At 44.0% G+C, this 21071-nt stretch overlaps 1 protein-coding gene across 1 annotated transcript in view; it reads left to right on the top strand.

Moving 5' to 3' along the window:
• Positions 1 to 368: 368 nt before the first annotated feature.
• Positions 369 to 21071, top strand: part of MYO3B (myosin IIIB) — a 449841-nt gene continuing 429138 nt past the window's right edge. Inside the window, exons 1-2 of the mRNA XM_066575886.1 lie at positions 369 to 515; positions 2272 to 2406. Coding sequence (XP_066431983.1) covers positions 369 to 515; positions 2272 to 2406 — 282 coding nt within the window. The remainder of the gene's footprint in view (positions 516 to 2271; positions 2407 to 21071) is intronic.

The raw sequence follows: 21071 nt of genomic DNA, 5'->3' as shown, positions 1-21071 counted from the left end.
TACTAGAACCAGTGCTCACAGTCCAGCACCATGCAGCTTGATTGGCATTTGCCAGATAACAGCAGATCGGCAGGTCTACCCTTAAAGCCCTGTTTTTTTCACAGATGAGAACAGGCTCACACTGAGCACACGTGACAGATGTGAAAGAATCTGGAGACAATGGAGATGGAGATCCGATGTGTGATTTAAGTGGTCCCTTTTTTAAAATATTTATGAGCCTTGTATATGTCACTACATTGACATGTTTCTATTTCTTCGATGCTTCAACATTGTATTTTAAGGAGCAATGTTAATATTGTAGAACAATGATAACCAATATAGACTGTTTTTCTAGGAAGTCACTGTTCGGCCTATTCCCTTATCCAAATATGATTGGACTTGAGTCACTGGCTGACCCATCGGACACCTGGGAAATTACGGATACGATAGGGAAAGGGACGTATGGGAAAGTTTATAAAGTCAGCAACAAGAAAGACGGAAGTCTTGCAGCGGTGAAGATATTGGATCCCATCAGTGTAAGTTAAGATCTCTGAAATATTTTTTTATTCTTTTTTTATTATTTTCTTTTTGTTGTTTAAAGGCAATATCCATTTTTGTAACCAATTTTCTTTATTCTTAAAATGTACAACCCCAATTTCAAAAACGCCGGGACACTGTGTAAAATGTAAAAACAGGAACATAGAACACATATCCGAAGTTAGAAATTGATGGCAGCAACACATCTCACAAAAGTTGGGCGAGGGCCATGTCTGACATTGTGTAGCCTCCCCTCTTCTTTTTACAGTCTATGAACATCTGATAAGTGAGGAGACTAATTGCTGGAGTTTGGGGAGAATTTTGTCCCATTAGGTAGGATTCTAGCTGCTCAGCAGTCCTGGGTCTTCTTTGACAGATTTTTTGTTTCATAATGCGCCTCTCCTATTGAGTCTGCAGGACACGGCGTTGGTGGTTTACAAAAAGAATTTGTAAAATTTGGTTATATGAGATTTCCAAATCATTAAATTTTTATTTTCTTAACATTGATTTACATTTGTATTATTTACGTACAAGGTATTTGATTGCCTGCGAATTACCGTGCATCACATGTGTGTACATCGCGCGCATAATATGCAGTAAACGTAAGGCCGAGCTCACACAAGCGTAATAGAATATGATAATATGCATTGAAAACATACAACTGTAAAAAAGTGTTGACATTTTACAATTGATTTATAATTATTATTCCAGATACATTGCAGCAATAATTACCATGTACAATAATACCATGGAGAGTAGATTGTATCCTGCATTGTGTCTGATTTCCCTTTTCAGCCTTAGAAAGCCATACATTTAAATAGTAATTTCCATATATATATCAGACAGAGATGTCAACAAATTAATTTGAAATTATATCTTTGTTATGCATCATTAGGCTGAGCCGATGCCGGGGCAACCAAACGTTATCAGGGGCGTCATTTGTTTCATTTAACATCATTTAATTAAATGTAGTCTCTTCTTTCAAAAAGAACATTCAATCAGTATGCATGCTTGGCAAATCCCTTAGTAGGTAGGTAGGTAGGTAGGTAGGTAGATTGATAGATAGATATGAGAGAGATAGATAGATAGATAGATATGAGAGAGATAGATAGATAGATAGATAGATAGATAGATAGATAGATAGATAGATAGATAGATAGATAGATAGATAGATAGATATGAGAGAGATAGATAGATAGATATGAGAGAGATAGATAGATAGATATCAGAGAGATAGATAGATAGATATGAAAGAGATAGATAGATATGGGAGAGATATGAGATAGATAGATATGAGAGAGATAGATAGATATGAGAGAGATATGAGATAGATAGATATGAGAGAGATAGGTAGATATAAGATAGATAGATAGATATGAGATAGATAGACAGATAGATAAATATGAGATAGATAGATACGAGATAGATAGATATGAGAGATAGATTATTAGATTGCGGGGCTAACAGAGATAGCCAAGCACTGTTCATGGCTATCTTCAAAGAAGACGGGTGAACTCAACTCCAATCACTCAGCAGAGTCGTGTGCCATTGTCATGACCGAGGACATCCCGGTAGTTGGACCTTCAGCAAACAATCCTTTATCACTTATGCTGTGGATAGGTGATAATTGATTTTCATGGAATAACCCCTTAAAACTGAATTAACCTTGGAAATACAGGGGTAACTGAATGAAATATTTGTTTTTGGAAAGAGTGATTTAAATGATCCCCTCTATTTTCTGTGTTTTTCTCTTAGGATGTTGATGAGGAGATAGAGGCGGAGTATAATATCCTAAAATCACTCCCAAATCACCCAAATGTTGTAATGTTTTACGGAATGTATTACAAAGCTGATCAATATGTTGGTGGACAACTGTGGCTTGTTTTAGAGGTACGTGGCTATATCTCATAATGTAACAGTATGATTATTGTAATGTGTACAGAAATGATCCCTGCTGTTTAGCGTAATTGTTATCTCCAATGGCGGATTAGAATAGGGGGGTTGGGCCCGAAGCTGCAGGTGGGCCTACGGCCTGTCCAAACCATCCCTATTGTAATGCTCTCTATTAGCTGCTGGTCCCACCATCTTCCCACAGCCAGTGTTCCCTCTGCATTCGATCTTTGGGTACTAGGCTTTTCTCCCACACTCTAAAAAACATACGGATATGTTGATTGGAGTCCTGTGAAGTTTCGCTCATTGAAATAGATAATTTACATTGTCAGCAGTAACAGAGGATGGTCAGAAGACTCAATCTCAGACAGTAATGGGCCTCAAAGGTCTGACAGAAGACAATATCATTTAGAGCTAACTTTGGAGCCAATCACTTGTCTCCAGGGCCTATTTCTTATGGGATGATTCACAAATAACTCCAAAAACATACTAATAGGTGAACTTAGAGTGTGAGCCCCAATGGGGATGTAAACCCATTCCCGCTATAGGAGGTACAGTTACGTCCTACGGGGTGGGGTATGTATGAAGGGAGATCATGGGGCGACCTCCCTTCATATAGCGTGGGCATCGGCTGTTTTTTACAGCCGACACCTGGTGGCAACAACTGCGCTCAGCCATGCAGCTCATCAGAGCTGTTAACCATTTAAATGCCACTGTCAATTCTGACAGTGACATTTATAGCCCCCGAGTGAAATTCGGGGGTCACATACGGCCCCCTGTGAGGAGATCACAGGGAGCCCTGCAGTTGTCAAAGCAGCCGGGGGCCTTCTGAAAGGCCCCAGGGCTGTCTTGGCAGAATGCCTATCAAGCCATGCGCGTTGGGGGACTTGATAAACTGCCTGCCCAATAGCAGTACGATGCAATGCTATGGCATTAGATCATACTGCAGGAGCGATCAAAGCACCACTAGTTGTTGTTTCCTCTAGGGACTAAAAAAAAGAAATAAGAACAATAAAGTTTTACTAAATAAAAAAAAATAATAATAATTAAAAAAAATTGTTTGCCATGCTTACAATAAAATAATCAAAATTATAAAACAAAAATACATAATTGGTATTGCTGCGTCCGTAAAAGTCTGATCTATCAAAGTAAAACATTATTTACCCCGCATGATAAACTTTGTTAGAAAAAAAAAAAGAACGACAGAAATAAATGTCTGAAAAAGATAGTAAATTGAAAAAGATAGTAGTACAGCAGAAAAAAAACTATATCAATTTGGTATCGAAGTAATCGTACTGACTAGAGATGAGCGAACTTACTCGTTTAGGGCGTTTTTGCACTCGAGCACCGCTTTTTCCGAGTAACCGACTATTCGGGTGAAAAGATTCGGGGGGCGCCGGGGTTAAGGGGGGTTGCAGAGGGGAGTAGGGGGGGAAGAGAGAGAGAGCTTCCCTGTGTTCCCCACTGCTACCCCCGCTCCACCACGCCGCCCCTTGGGGCCCCCCAAATCTCTTCGTCCGAGTAGTCAGTTACTCGAAAAAAGCGGTGCTCGAGTGCAAAAACTCTCTAAACGAGTAAGTTCGCTCATCTCTAGTACTGACCCATAGTTATCATGTAGTTTTTCTTGCAGTAGAAACAAGACGCACTGAAAGATGGTGGAATGTGGTTTGTTTTTTTCATTTCACTCCACTCAGAATTTTTTAAAAGTTTTTCAGTACATTATATGGTACATTAAATAGCACCATTGAAAAATACAACTCGTCCCGCAAAAAACAAGACCTCATACAGCAACGTCGATGGATAAATAAAGGATTTATGATTTTTTTAAAGGGGGGAGGAAAAAATGAAAATGGAAAAAAAAGCCACATCATTAAAGGGTCTAAGGGGTTTTCTGAGTAATTGGTGGCAGTGGGAGAATACAGTATAAATACCCCCCTCCCGCTGCCACTTGCTGCTCTTTAGTCTTCTGTTTACAAGAGCTGCAGCAGTCATATGGGCCGCAGCCAATAGAAGGCCTGACAGGGACGTCATTGACGACGTCCCATAAACCTGCCAGTGGCTTCTACAGTAGAAGTCCATGTAACAGGTTTACGAGACATCACCTGGTGCATGGTGATGTACTGCAACAACAGAGGTGTGAATCGGCAGTCTGGAGCCGCAGTGAGTATATTTATTATATATAGTTGTGGGCATGGGGAAGGGGAGTAAAACTATATCAAATAAGTAATGTGGAAAAGCCCTTTAAGTGATGTACAGCACTGCGCTATGGAATATGCATGCGCTATATAAATGTGTAAAATGCATTGGAGCTTAGTAGTGATATGTACTGTGTGTGTGCAATGATAACAAAAATTATGATGCAATTGAATGTGAATGCGCACATGTTTTGTATAAATGGAATGCGGGTCCTCAAAATCATTTCTGCTTTTACAGAAGGTGTAACTATAATAGGTGCAGAGATTGCAGGCACACCTGGATCCTTAGGGGGTCCATAGGGTTACTCTTCTCCATATGAAGAGATTAATACTATTAATGAAGCATTATACTTGGGGGGTCCTGCTATGGGTCTTGCATTGAGGCCCAGCAGCTTCAAGCAGCACTTCTGTCTTTAGACCCTGTTTGAGAGCCCTATTGGGGTCAGGCACTAATGTGAGCAGTACAGATGTCTGTATGCGCAGAATATGTGGTGACTTAGATTCCACTCACGAAGTAAGCCACACTTTATTCTACAGGGTGTTAAACCTCTACTAATATCTATGGTGGAGCTATTGAACTATGCCATGTCCGTACCCTTTTTTCTTGCACTTATTGCTGGTGATGAGGTTGCTTGATAAGCATGGTGCTCATACAGGATGTCCTTCTTTTGAATCCAGTTGTGTCCGAAAACTAGAAAACTATCATCTAGCCCTCTCTACAGCCTTCCCCTTGCCCCTTCCAGGGGGGTTTCCTTTGACTGTGGAATAGATAAGCAACAATTTCTAGGAAGCAATAGAGTCAGTTTTCCCTTTTTTATATTTTCAGAACTCTTTTTTTATATTGATGCTAATAAAAGTTACATATTAGTCATTTCTGTAACTGTAACAGTTTAACCAGAGTGGAGCAAATAACAGGATCAGCTTCTCCTGGGATAGATAAGGACTTCATAGGGGAAATACTTATATAACACTGAACAATAAGTAGGAGAAACAAAACTTTTATTCCAAAATTTATGAGAAACATGTTTTTGGATCAAGTAACAGAATCCGGTCCCTTTTACACAGGCCGATAAATCATTCAGATTCCTTTATCCATTCATTCACTTCTCTTTTGTCATTCAGTTTAAGCATTCATAAAACTGAGCGATTGTACCATAAATCATGGCAAACAGCAGCACTCACCAATAAACCAAAATCTGGCGGAGTGGATTTTTTAGGGAGATGCCAGCTTTTTATAGGATCGGACCCCTCAGTGCAATCCAAGTAGTAGAAAGTAGGTAGCATCAACGATGCGTAATGCACAAAAAGTAAGAAACTTTTCCCCCCAAGATCCATAGCAGCGACGATTTGACCCCACTAGGGGTCTGGTGGGGTTGCGATGTCACTGCTATGGACATTGGGGAATAAAGTATCTTACTTTTTGTACATTCCGCATTGTGGATGCTACCTACCTTCTACTACTTGGATTGTACCGTAACAATAGGCAGCCATTCATTTATAATCCTCCTCCTGCTCCGCCTCCATTCACTCAGCGATGCTCGATCCTGTGTAAAAGCGCAGGAACAATCATCACTGGACGGCTGTTGGGCATCTACGCCGGACAGGTGGTCGCATGTACAAGCACCCTCAGCTTCCCCTGGGATAGTTAGGAACTATTAAGTAATAAGAACACAGTGGACTCCAGTGCTTTGGTATAAAAATATAGATTTTATTTACAATATTTACAAGTAAAAAAATATATAATTATAGAAATAAAATACAATTAAAAAAATAAATATATAAATATATAAATCCTATTTACACTGTCTACACTATTTACAAATAAATATAAAACAAAAATTAATAAGCATAAATATAAAGAATATATAACTTTTAAAATAAATACTAAAAAATAAACTAACCACAAAAATTTAACTATAACTACATAATAAATATAAATATAAGAAAAAAATATAAATAAATAAAACACAGGATGGATGTAGCAGATGGAACATGGTGGCAGGTAGTGGGGGCTTATGTTTTTTTGCCCATAGCGGTCGTCGGCTGGTGGTGCTGTATTTGTGGGCGGCTAGTGGGTTTTAGTATTGGCGGCGGCTGGTGGAAATAGATGGAAGTCTGATGCTGTTTGCTGTTCTTGTTGTGATTGGTGGTATATAATAGCAGACGGTCGTGGCTGGTGGTAATGGTTTTTCTTAAAATCATGCCAGCTCTTTTTGTTGGGCGGTGGTGTTATATAGCAGATGGTGATATTTTTTCATGACGGGTGGTGATGGTAAAGGTGAGGGGTGGTGACGGGTGACCTTCCCCCTGATGTTTTGGGAAGTCACCACCTGGAACAAGAAAACATTTTAAAGACAATTTAGAAATCATTCACTACAGATATATATATATATATATATATATATATATATATATATATATGATTCTCTATAACATTTCTGACCCCTGTGAAGTCTTGGGTCTTGCTACACTGTGTGGCATTAGATATTATCTTATGTGATCCCAGACAGACATGACTTGTTATTAATGCTCAATCTGGGCTATTTGTGAATGTGCTGTGTGCAGTAATGTCACTATATCCCCCTGAAGTAATGACTGAGGGCCTTTTTACAGCGAAAGATTCTTGCTGGAGTCTGAAATATAATAGTTCAGTGTAAATGCCGGCAGGAACTGAATGATAAATAATAATTCATTCTTCATTCAGTTTTTGCAGCCATAAAAATCAAACAACGACCAGTCTGTGTAAACAGGCAGTCCTTCATCTATGAATGACTGCCTGTTTACTGTGAATGGAGGTGGGCAACCAGAAGCGACCTCTGACCCACACCGCCTCCATTCACTGAGCGATCATTGCTCCTGTGTGAATGCACAGGAGAGATTATCGCCGGGATGACTGTTGGTCACTGAAGTCGTCCCGTGTAAAGGCACCTTGTGTGGGCTGGTACAAATGGAGTCCATCTCCCTTCCCCTACATAGAAGTGCAGATATATTAGTGCTCACCCCATCACTAACAGTCCAGTCTGGGCTTCTTCTCAGGGGGCAGCCCATAGATGGTAACCGCTGCCATCCCCAAGTCTAGCTCCTCCTCTTTTTGGCTTTCAGGCCTGAAAAACTAAATAAATTTCTGATGTTAAATAGGAACTATGTTATGTGTGACGTTGTGTCATTACTAAAGTGACTCACTGGTTGGCTTCTCTGGGCTCCTCTTCAATTCTTCTTTTTATCAGCATTAGCCCAAGCATGGCCATAAACTCTAGCCTGTTTAGATAAGACAGTAAAAAGTCAAACGTTAGACGGGTGAGCAAAAAAAAATAAAAAATTCCAGGATAATCTGACAATTAGTGTTGAGTGAACCAAACCAGAAAAACCTTATTTTGGGTCTAACTTTGCAAAAAGTTTAATTTGGCACAAACCTGAACTGAGCTTTTAGCGAGGTTCCACCTGTAACAGGGTTCTATTGATTCAGTTTGCTCTATACTAATCCTGAACACGGGTGTATAACAGTGTCTAAGAGCCATAAAGGCCCTGTATAATCGAGTGCTATATGGGGCTCCTATGGCTCTTGGACCCTGTTATACATCAGTTTTAATGGTAAAATCAGGAAAGCGCTCCTCCAGTGATGATGGAATAAAATATGAAACAAGATTGGTAAGCAATGGGGTTTGAGTACTCACCCGGTGTCTGGTGGGGCCTGTTTGTAAGACTCCACCCACACCTCCAAATCCAAGTAAGCTTGTATAATCTTAGGAATGAATCCTAAATTACTGGAATCCCTTGAATCCTGGTGGGTTAGAACAGGAGAGCATGCGGGATCTCTGTGTCCCACATAAGTGGGACCCACTACTCAGAAAAGATCCAATAATATAACCCAAGCCCTTAAATACATTCAGACCCCTTGAGGTACAGTACATAAATATCCTGGATCACATTCAAGAGCTATTGGCCAGCACTTATTAATACTATACCAATCCTGACTTACTGAGTATAGGCGCGGGTCGGGATGACCAGGCTCGGCTCTCCAAGCTCTGGGAGGGTGGCGGCTTGTGCCTCATAATATTTTGTTGCTCCCTTTCTGGGTTTTCTAGTTTTTTTCTCTGCAGAGCGAGCAGCTAATAATGGAGAAAATAAAGAACATTAGGAATTCATCTAATATGAGTAGATTTTGGGTTATCATTTCCCCTTGGACTTTCTTCCAAAAAGTTCTTTACCTCTTTAACCTACTTTTGTATGACTACAAGTAATTTTACATGTGTGATAAGCCAGCACCTCTCAGGCTCCTTGCTGGCTGTATTCACACGGGCGATTCCCGGGTTTTTCTCTTGGACTGGACGTCTGGGTGTGACGAATCACCGCATCTGCTATTGTGTGCGATTCCTGTTCAAGAATCCCCATTACTTCCTATGGGAGTGTAAGAAATGGATTTCATGGTCATGCCATAGTATTTGCATGTGAGTGTGATGCGTTTTTAATACATCTTACTATGGGATCATATAAAACCCCAGAAAGTGCAGAGCCGTGAAAAGCGCATGAAGACTGGATATAAATCATATGTGAAAACTGCAAAAACGCTTCACAAACACATGGAAATTATGAGAAAAATGGTCAGTTTCTCACTGACCAAAACTGCAGTCACCCATGTAAGCCTTCGGCTAACGTTAGTTTCACACGGACGATCGTAAGAAAATTGCGTCAACATTGGAATTTTGCTCATGAGATGTCTGATCGTCAGCATTGCTTTTTCTTGCAAAAAAATCGCTGCTGCTTGCGTTTTTCTCATGAGAAAGACAATAGTAGCTTCTAATGTTAAAGACGGATCGCATCGCACGAAAATCACAAGTTCGTGGAGTTTCTCCCATTTTTGTTAATGGGAGATCTCACATCGCATCGCTGTGCCATGCAGGAAAACATCGCTTGTGTGTGACTCCATACAATGGAATGTGGTTTATATTTGTGCGTCTCACAAGGCACACATCTTGCACGATTTTCTTGCCCGTGTGAAAGCAGCCTCAGGGCGGCTTTTCATTAGCATATGCATATGTCGCAGGGCGGTATATTTGCTTACCAACAAGGTGAGCAATATTTTGTTTTGTCGCATAGCGGGACAAAAACACGCCCATCAGTTTCTCGCTGTTTAACCTTTCACATGCTGCAGTCAGTGCAACTGCGACATGTAAAAGGCGGACAGAGGGAGGGGGCTCTCTCATTGGACCCACACAATATGATCACTAGGTATCGATGGATTGTTTGAAGGCTTGCATATAGCCTCCAGGTCTGCCAGCTACGGTGGTCTACAAGGCTCAGCCTCTGGCTAAGCTTCATAGGCTTTACAACTGCTATACTGAAGTATAATAGCATATTCAAGTCCCCTAGTGGGACAAGTGCATATAAATTACATACTATATACTACATGCACAGAAATCAGATGTGTTTGAGATTTAGCTGTTTCAGGTGCCATTTTTTAGGGTCACCCTTAGGCCTACTGTGTCTATAAGTGAATCTGCTCTCGATGTGAGTGATCATCTCTATCCGTACAGCACTGCAGAATATGTTGGTGCTATATTAGCAACACTAAATGACAAAATATTACCTATCTCTATGTAGGTGATCATCATTTCTATCTTGTACACTTTATACAGTACAATGCTATAAATTATTTAGTCGTGATCACCTACTATTTGTAAGCAGCAATGCATAATCTATATAACCATTTTCTTTCCATCGCTTCAGTAGATAATTGATTACTTATTCACTAACGAGCTGTGAAAAAAGTCAGCCTTAAAAGCTATTGGGATTCTCATTAAAACAGGAATGCTAGACATTCCCAACAAGTAATTGCTCTTACTTGCTTTACTTTTTATGGTGCTGATTTCTTTATGACCAAGAGGACAATTAGTAATTCTTTAAGTTTTCAAGCTTTCAACAAAATATTATAAATAAAACAAAATAGTAGATTTATTAATAATGGGAATTGCAAAGGAGTAAATCCAAAGAGTGGGAAGGAACTTGGCTGCCAAGCTGAGACCCCCATTCTGAATGTTCAAGAGAGCTTTTGGGTTGCAGATTTCATTCAGTGTGTGCTAACCCCTGATGAACCTCATCAAGTCATTGATTATCAAGAAGGCTGTAAGACCATGTGTATATGTAGTCCATGGAAGCTGGACACTATGCATCACAATAGGAGTCATCAAGTCTTTTTTTAATCAGATCATTTTTATTTAAATGACATTAAGCATATATATTTTTAAATAAATTATAATCTCCCCCATTCCCAACTTTCTCACCTCTCCCTAGATCCCAACTTTTTTGCGATACCTTAATACAACCAGCAGTCAATATCAATTATCCAATTTCCCCAAACTTACTAAAACAGCCTTTTTATTGATATATTCCCCTTTCTAAGAATATAACCTCTCTTATTTTTGCGACATAATCTTTCACTGTCGGGGGCTAGGCTGCACCCAATGGGCAGTAATCAGCTTCTGCTCCTGATACAATGCTCTCTGTATTGCCAAAAGAGTGTGCCAATCAAGACAATACCCAATATACAAGTTTTGGGAATAAGACCAATATCAATGATATATATGTATATATATGTGTGTGCGTGTTTATATATATATATATTTTTTTATTTATCTATTTTTATTTTTTTTCCCCCAACTATCTCTAGTACTCCATTCCAAAATTCATGCAATTTTACACATTCCCAGACCACAAGCATTAAATCTGCACCATTCGTATAACATTTCGGACAGTCTGAGTTTAATCTAATACCCATGTTAAACAACTTTAATGGTGTACAATAAACTTTAATCACTAAACATTATTGTGATACTCATTGACTTTTAGATGGAGATATTATTGCAATCATATGCAACATTACGACCCACTTATGTTTGCTAATGTGGCCTAGATCTTTTTCCTGTTTTTCTTTGACATTTATTGGGAATTGCTGTAAATAGTAAGAAAGTATCTGTCTATATAAATAAGATATTACACCCTTTGTAGCCACACAACACTGAAGAAAATTCACCAAAGAGTGTTGAACTGTAAGCACAGGTGCAGACTGGGCCTGAGCAGCAAACACATGTTGTAAGTGAAGAAACAGGTGAAAATAACTGTGGGGAACATTATAAAGCTCTCTGAATTGTTCAAAACTCAAAACAAAATGTACCTGTTCAAGAAAGACTACATCTCTGTTCTCCCATGGTGAAAATCTCCACAATTTAAAAAACTCTGACAGTTTAGAGTTCCTCCAGAAGGGGGTGTTAATAGTAAATCCATCTAGCTGCAAAATCTGCCTAAATGTATTCTATAATTTAATTAATTTAATAATTGTCGGATGTAGGCCCTTTTTCTTCCTTTCATCCCTTTCTCACCGTCATAGGGGGACTACAACCTATCATTTAAGAAACCAATCTGCCATTCAACTACTCACCATTTCTTTCTCCCCATCCCTGCATCTATTGCAATTGAGATGCAAAAAAATTTAATATCCAAATATTTGGAATTGCCAACTATCCAGACCTATTATTCCTTTGAGGGGTGTCCAATGTAATCCTATCAGATTTTTTATTCCATAATAAATATAGTCTAAAAATATACGTATTGTGATGGAATCCAAACAGGAAAGTTTTGAAGTAAACAAAAGGTGTTGTGGAATCAAAACCATTTCAATATGATTTCCCCTGCCAGTTATCAACAATAGGAGACAATTCCAGACCTCAAACTTTCATATTAATGGAGGCGAATTGGTACAAATATAGTCTTGAGGCTTAGAAGATGCCACAACTCCCAAATATTTGAATTCCTTCACTATTTGTAATTGTGTATGCTCCAATAAATAGTCCAGCAAGGGATCTAAAGACCTCCAGTTAATAATGAGACCTGGCAGCTTACCAAATATTTAAAAAATTGACACAATAGGACTCATTAATCTACTCATATTCCTCGTATACAACAGATCCTCTGTGTATAGTGAAATACGTTCCTCAATTTCTTCATACTCCAATCCAACTATATCAGGTGGTTGCCTTATCAAACCAGTCGGGGGCTTGAATGCCAAGGCAAAGAAAAGAGGGTACAGGGGACACCCTTTGTTTTGTTCCCCTCTCTAACACCATCCGTCCTGAAATATGATTATTTACCCTTACTCTTGTCTCTAGTATTGAATAGGGCAGTTTAACCCATGCCAGAAATTTCTCAAAGAAACCCATGCTATGAAGAACAGCACACAAATATTTCCACTCAACATTGTCAAAATCTTTGGCAGCTTTGAGTAAAAGAACAGCCCCTCTGCCACAAACTCGATGATCTGCCTGAAGATTCAGGTATAATCTCCTTAAATTAATAGCAGTTGTTTTGCTTGGTATAAAGCCAGAAGGATCCTCATGTATTAAACAAGTCATTACTAAAAGTAATCTATTTGCAAGTACCTTCGCCAAGACTTTAGCAACAGTGGTCAACAGAGATATTTGGCGATAGGAATTGGGAAGAGACAAATTTGTTCCCTATTTAGGAATTAAGACAATCATAGCATCTCCTATTGATGGTGGAAGTATGACTTCATGCAATGATTCATTAAACCCCATCAATAAATGTGGCAGCGTTGGGTGGCAGCGGAACAAGAATCAGTCCCCTAAAGGGGATTGTTACCATGCAGGGCGGCGCTGGGTCCCGCGGCCGGCGCGCGCCGCTTCGAGCTCGGCTTCGGCGTCCCGGAGCTGTGCTGTCAGGGATCTCCCGGCGGCGTGGAGCAGCCAGCGTGCAGCAGCGTGGAGCAGCCAGCGTGCCGCGGCGTGGGCGTGTCCGCCCGTAGGGTGCCGCCCGCTCTCATCCACCTCCCTTATGCAACAGTGGGAGAGTCGGCTCCTCCCACTCTCCGCCCCTGGGCGGAGGCTTTTAGTTATAAGGCTGGCAGTGACCTGAACTCACTGCCAGTTATTGGTTCTGCTAGCCTCTAGTCAGGTCTATTCTAGTCTGTCCTAGTTGCTTGTCAGTATCCTTTCGTTTGCCTGTGAGCTACACCTCCAGCCTTGATTCTCCTAGTAGTTTTGTTGGTCTGTTACACCTGCCTCTCCTGTCGGCACTCTGTCCCCTGTTAGTAGTTCCATCCAGGTAGTCGCCAGGTCCCTAGCCAGCGCAGGGACTGCCGCCCAGTTGTCCGCCTGGGGTTAGCCAGGGCCGAGGCAAGTAGGCAGGGACAGTGGGGTGCAGGAGATCAGGGCACCCCATCTGGCGCTCGGGGGGCAGAGTGCCGTAACATAATAACTGGCCCTTTAAAACCGTGTTTTTCATGGAGGCGATCAGTTCCCTCACGAACCAGCTGCAGGCCCTGGTGCCTGTGATCCAGGATTTATCCGCCCGCATGGTGGCCCAGGAGCAGCGGGGGGTGTCGCAGGGGTCGGACGCCTCAACCAGCCCCGAACCCAAGTGCCCTCTTCCCGAGGTGTTTTCTGGGGAGAGGAACAAGTTTTTTGTTTTCCGACAGGCGTGTCGCCTGTTTTTTCGCATGCGTCCCCGTTCTTCCGGGTCGGAGGCTCAGAGGGTCGGGCTGATAATGTCCCTGCTGCGGGGCTCGGCACAGACATGGGCTTTCTCCATCCCCGAGGGTTCCTCCTGCCTGCAGTCCGTGGACTCATTTTTTCAGGAACTCGGGGGTATCTTCGACGAACCGGACCGAGCGGGGTTGGCGGTTTCACGGTTGTTGGCGCTGCGGCAGGGGTTGTCGTGTGTGGAGGATTATTGCTCCAACTTCAGACGCTGTGCGGGGGACACGACATGGAACGATAGCGCGCTGAAGGACGTTTTTCTGCAGGGCCTCTCGGACGCAGTTAAAGACCTGTTAATTTCCCATCCCGTTCCCGGGTCCTTAAGGGAGGCTATGGAGCTAGCGGTGAGAGCAGATAGGAGGCTCAGGTCTAGAAAGCAGGACAGGCAGACCCGCAGAGTCAGGGAGGTCAGTGGCCCTGGTCCCTCCTCCTCCTTACCAGTCTCTGCGCCCGAGCCGATGGAGGTGGACCCGCTGGACCCCAAAGAGCGACGCCGGATCCGTTTGTTGCATCGTCTCTGCCTCTACTGCGGGAAAGCTGGACATCGGGTGATAACCTGCCCACTGAGGTCTCAACGCCCGCAGCCGGAACCGGCGGAAAACTCCGAGTCCTAGGCGATTGCAGGGAGGATCGCCTAGGACTTCAGGTACTTCCTAAACTTTTGGTACCGTGCCATGTTAGATTCTGGGATTTTTCCTGATCAGGGCGGGCGTTTATTGATTCCGGAGCAGCAGCTAACTTGATAAGTCTGGGTTTTGTCCGTTCTCTGATGGCGGAATTTGTGGCGTTGAAGACGCCAATTCATTTTACCAGCATTGATGCTACCCCTCTCTCTACAGGCTTGGTACGATGGAGGACCCCAAGATTACAGTTCACGGTGGGGGTCCTCCACTCGGAAGAACTGTCGTTCTTGGTTATGGAAAAAATGTCGGTTGATGTGGTGCTTGGTATGCCCTGGTTGGCACTGCACAACCCCCAATTTGATTGGTCCACCCGGGAATTGACTCATTGGGGGTCATCGTGTCACAATCACCTGTCTACCATAGCTGTGTGCTCCGCAGATACTGTGCTCATTCCGGAGTATTTGTCAGACTTTCAGGATGTATTCTCCAAACGACTGTCTAAGGCTCTGCCCCCTCATAGGGAGTGGGACTGTGGTATCGACCTGATTCCCGACGGTCCCATCCCTAAGGGAGCCATTTTCAATCTGTCCGGTCGTGAGCACGAAGCCCTCAAGTCCTATGTCTCGGAAGCTCTGGCCCACCGACATATCCGGCCGTCCAGGTCCCCTGCCGGGGCAGGTCTCTTCTTTGTAGAGAAGAAGGACGGGACACTAAGGCCTTGTGTGGATTATCGGGCCTTGAATAAGATCACCGTGAAGAACCAGTGCTCCTTGCCCCTAATTCCTGACTTGTTGAATCAGGTGGTGGGGGCTCACTGGTTCTCCAAACTGGACTTAAGGGGGGCTTACAATTTAATTCGCATCAAAGAGGGAGATGAATGGAAGACAGCGTTCAACACCCCGTTAGGACATTTTGAATGTCTGGTCATGCCTTTTGGACTCTGTAATGCCCCCGCTGTGTTTCAGGGTTTTATGAACGCAGTCTTCCACGACTTCCTGGGGGTATTTCTGGTCATTTATCTGGACGACATCCTGGTGTACTCACCTGACTGGGATTCACATGTGCGGCACCTGAGGTTGGTCCTGACCCGTTTGCGCGAGTATCAACTTTTTGTCAAATTAGAGAAATGTACATTTGGCTCTAAACAAGTATCCTTCCTTGGTTATGTAATTTCCCCCACAGAGATTCAGATGGAGTCTGATAAAGTAGCAGCAATCTCCCAATGGGTCAGACCCGACAACCTCAAGGCTCTCCAGCGGTTCTTAGGTTTTGCAAATTTCTACCGCAAATTCATTAGAAATTACTCAGTTATTGCTCAACCTCTGACCGACCTGACTAAGAAGGGGGCTGACTTGGGTAAGTGGTCGCCTGCAGCCCTTGAGGCCTTTAGCCGTCTAAAAAAGGCATTCACGACTGCCCCGGTGCTAATACAGCCGGACGCACGACTACCCTTTTTTATTGAGGTAGACGCGTCGGAAGTGGGGACAGGAGCAGTATTGTCGCAGGAAGTCAGTGGGAGGTCTGGCTATAGCCCATGTGCGTTCTTTTCGCGAAAGTTCAATTCAGCAGAGCGCAACTACGACGTGGGTAACCGTGAATTGTTGGCTATCAAATGGGCTCTGGAAGAGTGGCGACACCATCTTGAGGGTGCTAGACACCCAATTACCGTATATACTGATCACAAGAATCTGGTATATCTCGCCAATGCGAAAAGACTCACTGCTCGTCAAGCCAGGTGGGCATTGTTCTTCGCCAGGTTTAACTTCGTCGTGACATATATCCCCGGAGAGAAGAACGTGAAGGCGGACGCCCTGTCACGGAGTTTCGGGGTACCAGACAGTGGGACCATGACCCCCGAGAATATCTTAGCCCCCGGCGTGGTGGTGGCAGTGTTAGAGTCTAACTTCGTCCCTCAACTACAGGATGCTCAGCAGGACGCTCCGTCAGGGGTGCCGGAGGGCAGATGGTTTGTGCCAGAGACCCTACGCCCTAGAGTCATGGATGAGTCCCACTCGTCGGCTCTCGCCGGGCATCCAGGGTTCCAGGGGACCCTGGAGCTTTGCTCCCGATACTTCTGGTGGCCAGGCATGTCTCAGGAGATCCGCAACTTTGTGAGGGGTTGCTCGGTCTGTGCTCGCAATAAGAGTCGGCGGCGTCCTCCGGAGGGTCCCCTGAGACCACTACCGGTTCCTTCCAGTCCCTGGTCTCACTTATCAGTAGATTTCATCACTGACCTACCAGAATCCCAGAAGTGCACCACTATCTTAGTGGTGGTCGACCGGTTCTCAAAGATGGCACATTTTGTGGCGTTAAAAAAGCTACCCTCGGCAAAAGAATTTGCCACGATTTTTGTAAAGGAAATAATTCGCCTACATGGGGTTCCCCAAAATATTGTATCTGATCGCGGGGTTCAGTTTGTGTCGCAGTTCTGGCGTGCCTTCTGCAGAAACCTGGGAACGTCGCTTTCCTTCTCGTCAGCGTTCCACCCGCAGACTAATGGTCAGACTGAGCGGAAGAACCAAGACTTAGTGCAATATTTACGGTTGTTTGCCAGCGAAAAGGCTTACCAGTGGGCAGAGTTCCTGCCGTTGGCAGAGTTTGCACTAAACAACCGCCTTTGTTCTCCTACTGGGGTGTCTCCATTTTTTAGTGTATACGGTCAGCATCCTCGCTTCCTTACAGCAATCCCTACTCCGTCGCTCTGTCCGGCAGCGGATGACGCCACAGATACGCTTCGGGAAGTATGGAAAGAGGTGCAGAGAAACTTGGAGGCAGCGGGGGCCCGTATGCAGTTGCGCAGTGGGAAGAGTCTGTCTGTGTCTGAACCTTACAGGGTGGGACAGAAGGTATACCTGTCTTCTAAAAATCTCAAATTGCGGGTCCCGTCCTTGAAGCTGGCGCCACGTTACGTGGGGCCGTTTGCCATCACACGTGTGGTGAACCCACTCGCCTACGAGCTGGGGTTGCCAGCCACATGGAGGGTTCACAGGGTATTCCATAAGTCGCTGCTGAAACCGTTTGTCCCTTCGGTGATACCCACCTCCGGTCCCCCTCCGCCCACCCTGGTCCGGGATGAAGTCGAATACGAGGTCCAGGAGATACTGGACTCTCGTCGGTGTCGAGGAATCCTACAATACTTGGTGGCCTGGAAGGGTTTTCCACCAGAAGATCATTCCTGGGTGGCCGCATGTGATGTTCATGCTCCCGTGTTGGTACGGCGGTTCCACCGTCGTTTTCCAGATAAGCCTGGTCGAGTTTCCGGGGGCCCGGAGGTCCCCCGTCAGAGGGGGGGTAATGTTACCATGCAGGGCGGCGCTGGGTCCCGCGGCCGGCGCGCGCCGCTTCGAGCTCGGCTTCGGCGTCCCGGAGCTGTGCTGTCAGGGATCTCCCGGCGGCGTGGAGCAGCCAGCGTGCAGCAGCGTGGAGCAGCCAGCGTGCTGCGGCGTGGGCGTGTCCGCCCGTAGGGTGCCGCCCGCTCTCATCCACCTCCCTTATGCAACAGTGGGAGAGTCAGCTCCTCCCACTCTCCGCCCCTGGGCGGAGGCTTTTAGTTATAAGGCTGGCAGTGACCTGAACTCACTGCCAGTTATTGGTTCTGCTAGCCTCTAGTCAGGTCTATTCTAGTCTGTCCTAGTTGCTTGTCAGTATCCTTTCGTTTGCCTGTGAGCTACACCTCCAGCCTTGATTCTCCTAGTAGTTTTGTTGGTCTGTTACACCTGCCTCTCCTGTCGGCACTCTGTCCCCTGTTAGTAGTTCCATCCAGGTAGTCGCCAGGTCCCTAGCCAGCGCAGGGACTGCCGCCCAGTTGTCCGCCTGGGGTGACCCAGGGCCGAGGCAAGTAGGCAGGGACAGTGGGGTGCAGGAGATCAGGGCACCCCATCTGGCGCTCGGGGGGCAGAGTGCCGTAACAGGGATTAGGCCTAATCTGGATTCCAGGCAATAGGAAATACAAAAACCAGGGACTCTCGCCATTTATAGAAGGGATACTGACAGCTTGGGTGGGAACCACAACCAAGGCAGGCTTGATAAAGAAACCAGGCCCACTGACTCCATTAGTGGGAAACGTGGACATCCCAACATTTTATAATGGCTCCCCTATTGTAAACCTACTGGTGAGTGACCAGGCAGAGGAAATTAATTCCTAGAATAAAAAACATGTATGGGGGAAATGGCATAAAACCTTTGGGAGAGATCTTAGAGGGTAGGGATACACCAGCTGGAGCATGGTTCCAGTACCTCCATATATGCCACTATATTAGGTCACTAGGGGGATCGCAATCACTAGGAACATCCACAACGCCCTTTGAGAACCAATTTATTCTCAATAAGTCAGTAAAGGGCAGAGTATCTGAGTTATATCAATTTATGCTAGCAAAGAATAGCCAAAGAAGTGGAGCAGTGCTGGAAAGAGAATGGGAAAGGGAGCTGGGCAGCTCCACCCCCGAGGAGTCATGGAGGAGAGCCTACATCCTAACGCATAAAATTATCATCTCAAGCAAGCTACAAGAATTAAATTATAAGATCTTGACAAGGTGGCATAAAACACCGGTGGGGCTTGCCAGAGTCTTCCCACAATACCCAGATGTTTGTTGGAGATGCCTAAGAGAAAAAGGCACTTTTATCCATCTATGGTGGTTGTGCTCGATGATCTGCCCCCTCTGGCAAAAGATCGGCGCGCTCTATTCATGGGTGAGTAGCCAGAATATAAAACTAACACCGGAAATAGCTTTACTATCAATGCTCCCAGGTCCTTTAGCACAGGCCAAGAAATCATTATTGAGGTTTTTCGTCATAGCCACACGCCAAATAATTCCTAGAAAATGGAAAACCACATCATCACCTACAAGATTAATGTGGATCGAAGCACTAGACGATATCCAACACCTGGAAGAATTATGTGCTAGAGACGAGGCAGGGTAGCTACTTGGCAACCTGGTCCACCTGAGCTACGCTCCGAAATACACCAGAGTTGTCAACGTAGGTCACGAGCGGCGTCACCCCTCATCAACAAACCCAATCCATCCCATCATAATTAAGTCTCAAAACAATTGACCGACATCCAAGCGGCTAACAGGTCGGACCCCCCCCCCTTTTTTCCTATAATCCTTTCCCCCTCCCTTCCTTCTCATCTATAACCCCTTTTTTTTTCTTCTCTCTTTCTTCTACTCTCTTTTCTCTCCCACTGTCTCTCTATAATAATTGCTGTTAGTATTATAGACAGTTCATGCTAATATAATTACTCCAAGACAAGTTTGGTTGTTATATTCAGTTTAATGTTTTAGTACATAAAATTGCCATAATACTGTAATGTGATAATACCTGACAACATTTGATGGTATAAGATGTTCATTGCATAATCTTAAAAAATAAAACACATTTTGAACCATAAATGTGGCAGAAGCACATCCTGGTAGCGCCTAAACAATTCATTTGGAAGACCATCTAATCCAGGCAACCTTTCATTAAGAAGTGTTGCTTTTGCATCCTTTAACTCATTCAGTGTTAGAGGAGCCTCTAACATCACTCTCTGATCATCACAAAATTGGCAATTGCACCCGAGCCAGATATTTATAAAGATCTTCACAATCCACACTTAACTTCTGCTTCATAAAAATACTCTTTTTTTTGCAGCAGCTCTCAGATGATCCTCAAGCTGAAACTATGCCTCATTCCAATTGATAGCCACGTGATTAGTGGGAAAATATATATACGCTTGCTCTGAAACCAAAGCTTATCACTGAAGGGCCCTAATGACATGTCAAGATTTAATGACCACATATAAATGCCCTCATAGCCTCCCACACCACAGACATTGAGGAAGAGCCAATATTAATCTGCAAAATTTCAATAGAGCCTCCTTCGTCCTAGCATTACCATCAAACGGGTTCAACCAAAAGGGATTTAACCTCCAAATGCTATCCAAACCAAATACCCCATAATCAACGACAAATAGAGTGGAGAGTGATCACATACATTTCATGGTAGATGTTCCATTCCATGAAGTGGGCCAATTCTAAAGCCGAGCAGTAAGTGGGGTTGGGACTATCTACTGAGCTCCACTAAGTGTGTGCCACAACGGTGCCCAGAGAGAAACTAAGTATTGCAAAAAAATCTGTTAAAGTTAATGATAGATGTGAGCTCTAGTTCTTCTCCTGGTGATGAGAACTGGTTACCTAGAGCAGGTGACAAGTGGTGGCAATGAAACCATTTGTGAGCTGGCTAGATGACCAGGTTCCCCTCAGAGAACTCCATAACCCGAGATCCAGGTAGGCTGCCGATCCCTCAGATACTACAACACC

This window comes from Eleutherodactylus coqui, chromosome 8 (genome assembly GCF_035609145.1).
Source record: "Eleutherodactylus coqui strain aEleCoq1 chromosome 8, aEleCoq1.hap1, whole genome shotgun sequence".
In the NCBI taxonomy this organism is placed as follows: Eukaryota; Metazoa; Chordata; class Amphibia; order Anura; family Eleutherodactylidae; genus Eleutherodactylus; species Eleutherodactylus coqui.
This window is presented reverse-complemented; position numbering and strand designations above follow the sequence as displayed.